Genomic DNA, 14384 nt, shown 5'->3' with positions numbered 1-14384 from the left:
ATTTATATAAGAAAGACATGCTGATAATAAAAAATATGTTATAGGCAAAAAGCATAAAAGGATGAAATCACTCATATTTTCATCACTCAGAAGAAATCACCATACGAATTTCTCTTCTATCATGTTTTAATACTGTTGAGATCATGTAGTTTATACAACCTTGCTTTTTTCCACTTAAGAAGAAAGAGGCCTCATGAAATGGGCAGGAGGGGAAATTGAATGTAAATAAATAGGTTCAGAATCTTTTGGGGCTTTTTTGATGTAAAAACTCTTCTTAAACCTCCCTGTCAGTTGTGAGAAGTTGCAAGAAGGTAGTCCGGACTGGGAGCTGTGGATAGGTTAGTGAAGACAGAGCTGGTTGATAAAAATGTACTTCTGGATCTGCCATGTCAGAATCTCTGCTCAAATGCCTCCTCCCAGTGTCTTTTCTCTTTATTGATTTTCTGGGTTTTTTAGAAACCTTTTTTTTTTCTGCTACATAATAGTCTCAAAGAGCTATGCTTGAATCCCTACTGTCAGGTGTTCTAAACTTGCTGGATCTCAGTTTCCTGAACTATATAATGGCAGTTGTGCTATTTATTTCACAGGATATTATGCATGTTTTAAATAGGCTGAATTGCAATATCAAAATAGTTCTAATGTGCAATGCCTTCAACAACATAGAGGTTTAGTTCTTGTTCATATTATTATTTGGGGCAGGCATTCAAGTAGACAGATGCTTTTCTTCATGTGATGATACAGGGCCTTGGTGCCAACTACATCCATCAGTCGTAAAAGGGGAAACAAGTGGGGAAGAGATCAGTTGGCTTGGAAGTGGCACGTCTTCTTCCTATGATTGGAGAGAACTTATCTCTGTGGCTATACGTATAATAGGATGGAGAGCTGAAAATGAAATTAAGCTTCACACCCACCACGGAAGAAGAGAAATGGATATTAGGGAAATCAGCCATATCTGCCACTGTATCTATGTTTTGTGAAACACTTAATACATTCCATAATAGATGCTTAGCAGGTTTCTTCTCTTGCTTTCCCTGCATTTCATTCTTCTCAGAAAAGTGAAAAAAAATCAAACAAAAGCTTAACAGCAGTAGCTATTAGGAGAGAATCAACACACAACTCGCAGGATGTGCCTATGACTAAAGTAGGGTCCACCTCACACCTCCATCTCCTGTGTCTGTCTGTCTGCTTCCATCGATGACAGCCTGTCTGCACTGGGGAGCCAGGGTTCAGAAAAGCTCTTGATTACCAAGGAGAAGTCCCATTGAATCCTTCTGAGATAGTGAGAAAGTAGACTGAGACATTACTAAAATGATTTTCAATGACATAGGTTGAAATCAGAAGGGATTTATTGATTAAATCCTCTAAAGTGAAAATTAATTAATTAATTTAATTAGTTCCCCAACTTGATACCCGTGAATAAGGTGCTTCACAGAAGCGTTGTTTCCCTCTCATTCCCACCCATGGCATGCGCATTCTTCCTTTCCAGGATTCCACTCAGGATTTGGAAGATTTGTGAACTCTTGGGTCAGTAAGATGATTATTGACTTCATTATTCCTATGTGAAACAAATACTGAAGACAGACCACAAGTCCTCCAACTGAGCAAGAGCTAATGTTGATCTTCTGCAAAGTTCCAGTGTACCAAATAATAAACTTGTAGGGCCCGAAGGCTTTTGTCCCATGTAAGAATGTTCCTGTGTGTCAAGTATACTGAATCCCACATGGATCCAGACACGTGGCACATTGTTTCGTAACCCTCTGAGATTTTGGGCATGCTGTTCCCTTGTTCTTGTCACATCTCTACAACGTTTTCTCTCTTTAACCTTGTTTGCCTGCAACACGGTCATACTTGCTTCAGGCTTCAGCTATACTGTCTCGTCGTCACTGTCTCAAAGCCTTTCCGATCACCTACTGAGACATTATGTCCTCTGTGCTCCTATTGTACCTTCTGTTTTCCCCTCATAAGGCTTCCCATCACATCACATTGCACATTTTTGTTTGCCTATCTTTCTTCAGTACCCAGAATGCTCAGGTGCTTAGAGAACCTCAGTCGAATGGATGAGACAGAGTCATAGATATAGTCAATGATCTTTCATCTTCGTATCCACAGCAAAAATATCTAGGCCATGGTAGAGGGAGGGATGAAAGAGTGGAGAAAAGAAGGAAGGAAGGAAGGAGATTTCAGTCAGGCAGAGGATAGAAAGCATGTTACAAGATTAAGGTTGTAAGAAAATAAAAATAAATAAATAGTACCGATTGTAGCAGGATTCCAGAAAATGGAAACTAATGCCTGAGGAAAGACAGGAAGAGTTATGGAAGGAACAGCATGAGTTCAAGATGAATCTTGAACCATGAAAGGGAATAGGATGGGAGAGAAGAATGGAAATCAGGCCATGCGTGGATGAACAGGGCACCTTGGGGGGTAAAGACATCTTAGCAGCACACCATTTTGTTTCTCTTTGAGAGCTGAAAGTTGCAGCCATGTGGGATGTTACTACAACTTTCTCTCTGATCTTCTTCCAGGAACTGGCGGTTGGTCCCCAGCAGATTCCAATGCTCAACAGTGGCTCCAGATGGACCTGGGAAACAGAGTGGAGATTACAGCAGTGGCCACGCAGGGAAGATACGGAAGCTCTGACTGGGTGACGAGTTATAGCCTGATGTTCAGTGACACAGGACGCAACTGGAAACAGTACAAGCAAGAAGACAGCATCTGGGTAGGACATCTTTTCTCTTCCAATGAATGAATCTAAGACGTAGTAATGGTAACCAGTGAGCATTTCTATCATTTTCCTCTACCCAGGTTGTTGGTAGCCTAATAACTGTGGAGTGCCCATTCAGAAATAATTAGATAGTATATGAGTCCTATCTCCAGCATGGCTCCCGTTCCAAGGGAAATTAGGATGCCTGTTGCAAAAAAGTTCTATGTTTTCCTCCTCTTCTGGTAACTCGAGTAATTCACTGACTGGGTCTCAGTTCTTCATCTATAAAAGCAGAAGGATACTCCAAGAGTCTGATTGTTAATGAGAATGTGTTGATTTATTACATGTGTGTACATTTATTCACTTGTTCATTATGTACCAGGCACTTTGCATACCTTCTAGTGACCCACCCATCTCAGTTATGTAATCTGACCAACATTGAACAATTTGTAAAAATCTCAGCATGAGAATCTGTCTGGTCTTACTTTAAAGCCACTGTGCTTGACAGCCTCTTTGGAAATTTGAAAATAATTAAGAATTTTAAAAAGACATATCTTCTGCCATTTTATGATTTATTTGTTTCTCGTGTATTGAGTTTGAGAAGTTCTTTGTAGATCTTGGATACCAGTCTTTTATCTGTAGTATCATTTGCAAATATCTTCTCCCATTCTGTGGGCTGCCTCTTAGTTTTTTTGACTGTTTCCTTGGCTGTGCAGAAGCTTTTTATCTTGATGAAGTCCCACAAGTTCATTATATCTTTTGTTTCTCTTGCCTTTGGAGATGTGTCATGAAAAAGGTTGCTATGGCCGATGTCGTAGAGGTTGCTGCCTATGCTCTCCTCTAAGATATGAACAGACACTTTTCCAATGAAGACATACAAATGGCTAACAAACACACGAAAAAATGTTCAAAATCATTAGCCATCAGGGAAATTCAAATCAAAACCACACTGAGATACCACCTTACGCCAGTTAGAATGGCAAAGATAGACAAGGCAAGAAACAACAATTGTTGGAGAGGATGTGGAGAAAGGGGATCCCTCCTACATTGTTGGTGGGAATGCAAGTTGGTACAGCCACTCTGGAAAACAGTGTGGAGGTCCCTTAAAAAGTTAAAAATTGAACTACCCTATGACCCAGCCATTGCACTACTGGGTGTTTACCCCAAAGATACAGACGTAGTAAAGAGAAGGGCCATATGCACCCCAATGTTCATAGCTGCATTGTCCACAATAGCCAAATCATGGAAGGAGCCGAGATGCCCTTCAACAGATGACTGGATTAAGAAGCTGTGGTCCATATATACAATGGAATATTACTCAGCTATCAGAAAGAACGAATTCTCAACATTTGCTGCAACATGGACGGCACTGGAGGAGATAATGCTAAGTGAAATAAGTCAAGCAGAGAAAGACAATTATCATATGATTTCTCTCATCTATGGAACATAAGAACTAGGAAGATCGGTAGGGGAAGAAAGGGATAAAGAAAGAGGGGGTAATCCGAAGGGGGAATGAAGCATGAGAGACTATGGACTCTGAGAAACAAACTGAGGGCTTCAGAGGGGAGGGGGGTGGGGGACTGGGAAAAGGTGGTGATGGATAGTAAGGAGGGCATGTATTGCATGGTGCACTGGGTGTTATACACAACTAATGAATCATTGAACTTTACATCAAAAACCAGGGATGTACTGTATGGTGACTAACACAATATAATAAAAAAATATTAGAATAAAAAAAAGTTTAAAAAGACAAGACAAATACAAAATGTAGAATCATTCTGTCATTATAAACAACCTTCACCTAGGAAGTGAAGGACAGTGTGCTCCAAGTTGTGAAAAAGAACTTTCCTCCCCCACCCCAAGGCCCAAGCTCTTGACCTTCTGGTGCAATGAAAGGCTGTCCCCAGTCTGAGGTTAGGGAGGGAGACAGAGGCACAGAGCAAGAGGCACCTGGAGGAGGCTTCAGAAACTCATGCACTAAATAAAATAATGTGTTACTTTACATTGCTTATAATTTAATTAGGGAGGGAGACAGAGGCACAGAGCAAGAGGCACCTGGAGGAGGCTTCAGAAACTCATGCACTAAATAAAATAATGTGTTACTTTACATTGCTTATAATTTAATTAGGGAGGGAGACAGAGGCACAGAGCAAGAGGCACCTGGAGGAGGCTTCAGAAACTCATGCACTAAATAAAATAATGTGTTACTTTACATTGCTTATAATTTAATTAGGGAGGGAGACAGAGGCACAGAGCAAGAGGCACCTGGAGGAGGCTTCAGAAACTCATGCACTAAATAAAATAATGTGTTACTTTACATTGCTTATAATTTAATTAGGGAGGGAGACAGAGGCACAGAGCAAGAGGCACCTGGAGGAGGCTTCAGAAACTCATGCACTAAATAAAATAATGTGTTACTTTACATTGCTTATAATTTAATTAGAGGGAGACAGAGGCACAGAGCAAGAGGCACCTGGAGGAGGCTTCAGAAACTCATGCACTAAATAAAATAATGTGTTAATTTACATTGCTTATAATTTAAGGAAAAACATCTCCAAATATTTATTTTTCTCTAAATGTACATAAAATGTGGAGATTTGGCAATTGATAAGAGTAATCTGTCCTTCTCATATTCTCCCTTCTTGTTTTCCCCCATTAAATTAATGCCAAATATGGTTTCAAATTGCTGTTGTCTATATTTTTCTGTGTTGGCCCCACTTGGTTGGAAACAAATTTCTATTTTATGTTCATTGTTGTCTGATAATCACCTACTCATCAGTATTGCTAATTGAAAATAAGAGTAAATTGGGGATTGAGATTAGTTATGGCAGATTTAATCTTGAGAAACTATTATTATCATCTTTATTCTGGGTTGCCTGTAATATTAGGTCGTAATATTTGCCAGAGCATGGGTTTTCTTCATTTTAAAAATTGGATTTTAAGGGGCGCCTGGCTGGCTCAATCAGCACAGCATGAAATCTTTGATCTAGGGATTGTGAGTTTGAGCCCCACACTGGGGGTAGAAATTACTCAAATAAATAAAACAAAAAAAAATTTTTTTTAAATAGGGCTTTGGGGGACTGTTCTATTTTTTCACTCAATTTTGAAACCTCCATAAATTTTTACAGGTTTTTGCTTTCTTTTGTTTTGCTTTATTTTGAAATGAAAAATAAACACATCTTCCGTTTTGAGGAACTGTTTTAGGGTTTTATGTTGACTTGAGAGGAACAAATAGTTGTGGGATTATTTATTTTCTTTGGCATTTTCAGTCAGAACTTGTTGTTTTTCAGAATGAATTGCAGTTTTGAGTTTTTTGTCTAAATATTTTATTGAGGCGTAGCTGATATGCAATATTATATTCATTTCAGGTATACAGCATGTGATTCAACATTTGTCACATTGCAAAATGGTTAGCACAATAAGTCTAGTTACCATCTGTCACCATACAATACTGTTGTCCATATAATATTATTGTCTGTATTCTCCATGCTGTACATTATATCCCCATGACTTCTTTATTTTATAATTGGAAGAGTGTATTTCTTGATCTCCTTCACCCATTGCGTCCATACACCAAATCCCTCTCTTCTGGCAGCACCAATCTCTTCTCAGTATCTGAGAGTCTAGATTTTGTTTGTTTTGTTTGTTTGCTTTGTTTTTTAAATTCCACATGGTAAGTGAAATCATGTGGTATTTGTCTTCCTCTTACTGACTTATACTACTTAGCTTAATACCCTCATGGGCCATCCATGTTATTGCAGATGGCAAGATTTCATTCTTTTTTATGGCTGAGTATTATTTGTGTGTGTGTGTGTGTAACGTCTTCGTTATCCGTTCACCCATTGATGGACATTTAGATTGTTAGCATACCTTGGCTACTACAAATAATGCTGCAATGAACATGGGTGCATATCTTTCTGAATTAGCATTTTCATTTTTTTAGATAGATACCCAGTAGTGGAATTGCGGGATCATCTGGTCATTCTATTTTTAATTTTTTTGAGGCATCTCCACGCTGTTTTCTATAGCGGCTGAACCAGTTTGCATTCTCAGCAACAGTGCATGAGGGTTTCTTGTTCTGCACAGCCTTGCCGACACTTGTTATTTCTTCTCTTTTTGATAAAAACCACTCTGACAAGTGTAAGTGACAGCTTATTGTGGTTTTGATTTGCATTTCCTCGATGATTAGTGATGTTGAGCATCTTTTCATGTACCTGTTGACCATCTGTATGTCTTCTTTGGAAAAATGTTCATTCAGAGTTCCTGCCTACGTTTTAATCAAAAATTTTTTTTATTGTTCTCATTGAGTTGTATGAGTCCTCTATATATTTTGTATATTAGCCCATTATCAGATATATGATTTCCAAATATTTTTATGGACTCAGGTCTCACACTGAAGCCCTTAATCTATTTAATTTAATTTGTGTGTGTTATATTGTAAGATAGTGGTCCACTTTCATTCTTTTGCATGTAGCTCTCCAGTTCTCCCAGCACCACTTGTTGAAGACACAGTCTTTTCTCCACTGTAAATTTTGCCTCCTTTGTCATAAATTAGTTAACCGTATATGTGTGGGTTTATCTCTGGGCTCTCTATTTTGTCCCATTGATCTATGTGTCTGTTTTTATGCCGATGCTATACCATATCTTGATTACTATAGCTTTGTATTATGGTTTGAAATCAGGAAGCTATGATGCCTCTAGTTTTGCTATTTCTCAAGATCGTTTTGGATATTTGGGGTCTTTTGTGGTTCCATATAAATTTCAGAATTATTTTTTCTACTATGAAAAATGCCCTTGGAATTTTGATAGGGATTTCATTGAATCTACAGACTGCTTTGAGTAGTCTGGACATTTTAACAATAGTAATTCTTCGAATCCATAAGCATGAAATATCTTTCCATTTCTTTCTGTCTTCAACATCAGGTTCTTACAGTTTTAAGTGTACAAGTATTTCACTTCTTACATTAAATTGATTACTAGGTAATTTGTTCCTTCTGATGCAATTGTAAATGGGATGTTTTTATTTTTCTTTCTGATACTTTGTTATCAGTGTGTAGAAACACAACAAATTTTTGCGTGTAAGTGTTAGGCCTACAATTTGCAATAGTATGTTGAATGAAAATGGGGAGAGTGGACATCCTTAGGAGGAAAAGCTTTCAGCTTTACATTGTTGAAAATGATATTAGCTGTGGGTTTGTCACATATGACCTTTATTATGTTGAAGTCCCTTCCCACTATACTTCTTTGTTGAGAGTTTTTATCATAAATGGTTGTTGAATTTCACTAAATGCTTTTTCTGCATCTATTGAAGTGATCATATGATTTCTAGCTTTCACTTTTGTTAATTTGAATCTTGTATCCCTGTGATAAATCCTACTTGATAATGGTGTATGACCCTTTTACTGTATTGCTACATTCAGTTTGCTAATATTTTGTTGAGGATTTTTGCATCTATGTTCTTTGGGATATGGTCTGTAATTGTCTTTTTTGTGTTGTCCTTGTCCAGTTTTGGTATCAGGGTAATGTTGGCCTCATAAAATGAGTTTGGAAGCACTCGCCCCTCTTTACATTCTTGTAAGTTTGAGAATAGGTATTAAATCTTTGAATGTTTGGTAGAATTAACCATTGAAGCTATCTAGTCCTGGGCTTTTGTTTGTTGGAAAATTTTTTATTGCTGATTCAGTCTCTTTACTAGTAATTGATATGTTCAGATTTTCTATTACTTCAGGATTCAGTCTTGGATGAAACTAAATTTCTAGGAATTTAACCATTTCTGGTAGGTTGTCCAATTTGTTGGCAAGTAATTGTTCATAGTAGTTCTTTTACAATCCCTTTTATTTCTGTGGTATGAGTTGTAACTTTTTCATTTCTGATTTCATTTGAGCCCTCTCTTCTTTTTGTGGTGAGCCTACCTAAAGGTTTGCAAGTTTTGTTTGTCTTTTTAAAGAACCAGTTCCTAGTTTCATTGATGTTTTCTATGTTTTGGGGGTTTTATTTATTTGTTTCTTTTGTTTTGTTTCTATTTCACTGATTTCCACTCTGATATTTATTATTTCGCTCTCTCTACTAATTTTGAAATTTGTTTATTCTTTTTTTTTTTTTTTTTTTTTTAGTTCCTTAAGGTGTCAAGTTAAACTCTTTATTTGAGATTTCTTTGTTTCTTGAGGTAAGCCTGATTGCTATGAACCTCCCTCTTGGAATCACTGTTGCTGCATGCCATATTTTTGGTATGTCATATTTCATTAGTCTCTAGATTTTTTTTCTCCTTCGATCTCCTCTATGATCCAGTAGTAGTTCACTAACATGTTTAATCTCCATGCATTTGTAGTTTTTCTAGTTTTCTTCTTGTAATTGATTTTTTAAAAGGTTTTATGTATTTATTTATTTGTTTGTTTATTTATTTATTTATTTAGGAGAGAGAGCTTGCAAGTGGGGGGTGAGGGAGAGGAGCAGAAGGAGAGGGACAATGAGCAGCCTCTATGCTGAGCACAGAGCCTGACTCAGGGCTCAATCCCGTGACCCTGAGATTATGACCTGAGCTGAAATCAAGAGTTGGACACTTAACCAACTGGTGCCCCTTGAAATTGATTTCTAGTTTCATACCATTGTTGTCAGAAAAGATGTTTGATATGATTTCATTTTTCTTGAATTTACTGAGATTCGTTTTGAGGCTTAACATGTGATATACCCCAGAGAATAGTCCATGTTCATTTGAGAGGAGTGTGTATCCTGCTGCATTTGAATGGAATGGTCTATCTATACCAGTTAAGTCCTTCTGGTCTAATGTGCCATTTAACACTGATGTTTCCTTATTGATTTTCTGTCTGGATAGTCTATCCATTGATGTAACTGGAGGGTTAAAATCCCCTAACATTATTATATTGCTGTCAATTTCTACCTTTAAGTCTATGAATATTTGCTTTGTATATTTGGTGCTCCTATGCATGCTGTACAAGATACTTGTTACATCTTCTTCTTTTGATTCTTTTACCATTAGGTACTGCCCTCTTTTTCTTTTGTTACAGTCTTTGTTCTAAAGTCTATTTTGTTTGATTGAGTATAGCTACACCAGCTTTCTTTTGCTCTCCATTTCCATGGAATGTCACTTTCATCCCTTAACTTTCAGTCACTATTGCTTTATCTCCGAAGTGTCTTTTAGACAGCATATAGAGGTATGAGGCTCACAGAAACTGACCCAAGCTCATACTGGTGGTGCCAGAACACAAAACTAAGATTTATTTCTAAATATAAGTGATTGCAAAACGGTACTCACCATTTCTCGTTTATCGTGCTTGATTATTTTTTTAATAATTAAAATCAACAAAATTGATTTACTTTCCTCACTTTAAATGTAAACTTTATTGGACCCACTCTGTTAAGCCCTATTGTTTTATTCACACATTGCTAAAGTGTGAGTGAGAACACAGCGATAATATCGAACTGCATTCTATAGCATATGGATGGAGCTTAAACTCAGAAACTGCATGCCCATCAAACAGTGGCTCGGTACTTTACCAAATACTTCGTGGACATATATAAAATCTGACTTGTGGTTAATATTCATTATTATTTCCACAAGAGTATGCTGCTGGATCAAGAGATTACCTTGAGGGGCGCCTGGGTGGCACAGCGGTTGAGCGTCTGCCTTCGGCTCAGGGCGTGATCCCGGCGTTATGGGATCGAAGCCCCACATCAGGCTCCTCCGCTATGAGCCTGTTTCTTCCTCTCCCATTCCCCCTGCTTGTGTTCCCTCTCTCACTGTCTCTATCTCTGTCAAATAAATAAAAAATCTTTAAAAAAAAAAAAGAGATTACCTTGAGAAGTTTTATTTATTCATTTTACTTTTTATTTTAAATTTAAAATTAGAAGGAAGATTATAGATTTACCAGAATTAAGCCTGATAAACAAGATGAGAGCAATGGCCAAACAAGAGATTTTTATAAATCTCTCTAAATTGTTCTATTTAACTTTTCATAAAAAGTCAATACTTAAAAACATCGGTATCAAGTACTGAATTAATTAAGGATGATGTATCGTGGAAGTAGAGAATCTCTCGAATGAGACTTTTACGTGGTCTTTTGCAGATCTTCAATTTTCGGATGATACGGAGTTTGTAATGCTTTTTAAAATTGAGTTAGCAAACAATACAACTTAGGACATGCCGTGGATGGGATATCAATTTACCAGCACTCAAGAGATTTATTTTATTTTACAAAGTTCATTCAGAAGGAGAATCCTGAAAATATATCTGTCTATACGATATATAATATCAAATATTCATGCCCTAAAAATTCAATTTGAAGAATTTCTGATCAGGCACTGAATGGAATGTTCATGAATGAGGCCGCCAAGCAGCAGCTTAGAGATGAATCATGATTTATGAACAAGCCAGAGTTCCCCACTTCACTAAATAATCAGGTGTGAAGGTCTCAGGGACAAACTTAGTGACAATTTTAGAATCTTAGCAGATTTAAAATCTCTTTCTGGTTGGCTTGTAGACATGCCAAAAATATATATATATACAAATATTAAGATTCTAACTCTGAGCAGCAACATTTGCCTATGTTTGGTAAAATGGATAAATATATTTGGAACAAAGGAAACTCTAATTAAATCCACACAGAGCAGAGCCCCATTACAGGTCATTTGGAAAGATAGGTCCATAGAAACACTTACCATCCCAAATATATGCATGAATTACTGCTTCAGTTCTGAAGTCCTCCTGTGTGTGTTCTAACCCTTAATGTACCCACCTATGTCTCTCACATACAACATGTAAGTGTTCTAAAAATGCATTGTCATCTATGTGCATTGCCACTTTCTTTTATTTTCTGATATTTATCACTCTGAAATTTCAAAGACAGCCACTTCTGCTTGTGTTTTAATACATGGTATCCTATTTTTAAGTCACTTTATCCACATTGCTCATGTTTGTGTACAAGTCATTTGGGATCCTTTCCTCTTCTCACCTAAGATAGAATGTCTCCATCTTTTGATCTATTATAAAATTTCAGGGAAATCTTCACTTGTCTTTTTCTTGAGGTCTTTTGCTGCTCCCCCCCCCCCCCCCCCCAATCAACTGTGCTAAGTGCATTAGCTATGGATGCAAAAATCTTATATGATGATTCAATAATATTATATGTTTCATTTTCAATATCCTTTCTGACGGCAAGTTCCATACCCATTCCGGCTACAGCAGGGTATCAGGGTAATGTTCCCAGTCAATGGACTCACAAGTATTTAATAAGTTCTTATTAGAACAGGGCAAGAAACAAGTGCAAGGATCTTTAACCCATAAGGTAGGCTTTGCCAGTACATGCTTAAAGTGTATTTCACTCACCTCAAAGTTAATTTCCACTGTCATAGCTCCCAGATTCCACCACCCTTCACCACATTTCTTGGATGTAAAAGATGATTTATATCAAAATTCGGTTACCTTTTTGTATCCACGAACTTCACCCCCAGAAAACCACAGTGTACAAAAGACAAAGCCCAAGTCCCCGAAACCATCTTATACCTGATCTCCAGGCCCCATCTCAACTATGTTTCGTTTATAAATAAAATCCTTCTTATTGAGGCATATTGGATAAAATATTTGTGTTTTCTGACCACTTTTACACATCTAGGAAAGTGTTCATACAAACTCTTTCTGTAATTCAACTCTAAGTCCCTCCTACTTAGAGACTTTAATGTCACCTAAAAACTTCAGTAAGTTTTACACTCTCCTACTGCATTTTATTATCCTTCACTGAGGCAATTTCCATGCCAGTAGGCCTGCTCACCGATGGCCAATAATACATGGCAGATTCCATCCCCCTCACTAACCCATCACTCCCCTCTGAATATACTGTATATTATTGATAAGAAGCTTATAGTTTTCTTTTCTGAAAATCATGTTGCCTCTTCCCAAATACATCAGGAGTCTAGTCCTTTATTTTAGAATCCTTTGGCTTGTATGATAAGGTAGCTTTATGGAATCTGTCTAATACAAAGGGCTTGCATATGTTACCCCACACTTTTCTCACTCAGAGGTCAATTGAAACAATGGAGTATACATTTAGCTCATTAGTCCTCTGATTTCATCCTCGAGTGACTTCTGAACTCTGGGAGATGTTCTCTGATCTTTATGATTCATGCACATTTATTTTGCCAGTTTGGTCTAGAATATTTTGAGTACTGATCACTGTTTGATATAGTATTTTAAGCCTACCAATTTCAGAAAACAATTGGAGAGTGAGAATCTCATGACCATCAACATATATTTTTTAAACTCTCATTATATGCCAGACAGTGTGCTAGGTGTTGGGCATAAAAAGGGGCTTTCAGGTGAGGTTAATCCCTTCCATGGATGTGCAAAGCCATCAAGGAGAAGGTAAATGATACTGAGAGCATGTGTGTACAAGCAGCACTGATGGCTGTCCAAGAGCATGAAGCTTCGAGAAGGTGGGCTGGTGAGTCAAGAGTGCAAAGGACAAAGATGAGTCCAAAGGGCAGGGACCATGTTCAAGTTACTTTGGCTTCCCAGCAACTACAGAAGGCTGTGTGCTTAACACAAACCCAACAAATGTAGGAAGGGAGGAAGAGAAAGTGGTAGGAAGAGAAGAATATTCACAGCAGGATAAGTGCTGTAAGCAAAATCTGAAAGGAAGATGTATAAGATGTATCTGAGATGCACAGAATTAATAAATTTAGATACAAGATTTCCCTGCTCGATTCTATGAGATAAACCTGGAGAGCAAAGCTGGCTAGACATTGTGGACTCCTAGCACGCACATATCGTCTTTAGCTATAGACCAAGAAAGTAAGTCATAATGTGTTAATTACTTTGTTTTGATGTGGTATTTGGGTTTTTTGTTTTTGCTTTTGTTTTTTGGTTATTGTTAAATAACAAAGATCACATATAAGAAAATGCTATCAAATATATTTTTTCAAGATTTTGTTAATATTCTCTCCTTGGCTCTCTGTATACATACAAGCTTTTACTATAGATATTTATTTCATAGTTGGTCATAACTAAAAGCTCCGTTAAGAAGTTAGCCTCTGGTTAGAATTTTGTCTCTGACTTAATGGAGACCACCAGTGCAAATGTGAGAGAGCACTATGCACCAGACCAACAGAACAAGGAGTGAAGGGAAATGCGGAGGCTTTTGATTAGAGTCAGATTCCATTGGTCACTTGTATGATCTTGAAAATATCACTTAATCTTATTATATTGATTCTCTCCATCCATGGCAGGCCTTTATCTAGAAACTTCCAGGCCCTTTGCATCTATTCCTCTATACTTCCCCTGCTTAGACTCCTTGGTTTATGGGCTGCCATGTGGATTGTAATAAGAAACACCTGGCAATAAAGCCTGAGCTTCACTAGGGATCCGGCTTAAAACAGACAAGGTCCCCTCAAAGCTTGATATTTCCTGTGAATCATCCCTATAGTTTTGTCCTGAGCACTTTTTGTTGACCTTAGATTCTCTTATCACTGGATGAGGCTCTGCTGAAAAAGGAAGAAGGAACAACTGGCCAATCAGCATTGTGCAAGCAACAGCTGGCTTTACCCCAGAAGCAGCAGGCTTGCCTCCAGCCCTCTGGCTCCACACGAGCCCATGAAAGTTCCACAATGATGCCCATCTGTTTTCCCTTCTTAATGTTAGAATTTGCTAAGATGCTTCAGACAACTTCCCAACATG

The 14384-nt window shown here is 37.6% G+C and overlaps 1 protein-coding gene across 1 annotated transcript in view; it reads left to right on the top strand.

The window, feature by feature from the left end:
• The window catches only part of CNTNAP5 (contactin associated protein family member 5), an 820239-nt gene that overhangs the window by 199016 nt on the left and 606839 nt on the right, over nt 1-14384 (top strand). The window contains exon 3 of the mRNA XM_034654380.1: nt 2523-2716. Within this exon, the coding sequence (XP_034510271.1) occupies nt 2523-2716 (194 nt within the window). The remainder of the gene's footprint in view (nt 1-2522; nt 2717-14384) is intronic.

The sequence above is a fragment of the Ailuropoda melanoleuca genome, chromosome 2, assembly GCF_002007445.2.
Source record: "Ailuropoda melanoleuca isolate Jingjing chromosome 2, ASM200744v2, whole genome shotgun sequence".
In the NCBI taxonomy this organism is placed as follows: Eukaryota; Metazoa; Chordata; class Mammalia; order Carnivora; family Ursidae; genus Ailuropoda; species Ailuropoda melanoleuca.
Note: the sequence above shows the minus strand (reverse complement) of the source record. Positions and strands in the feature narration are given on the sequence as shown.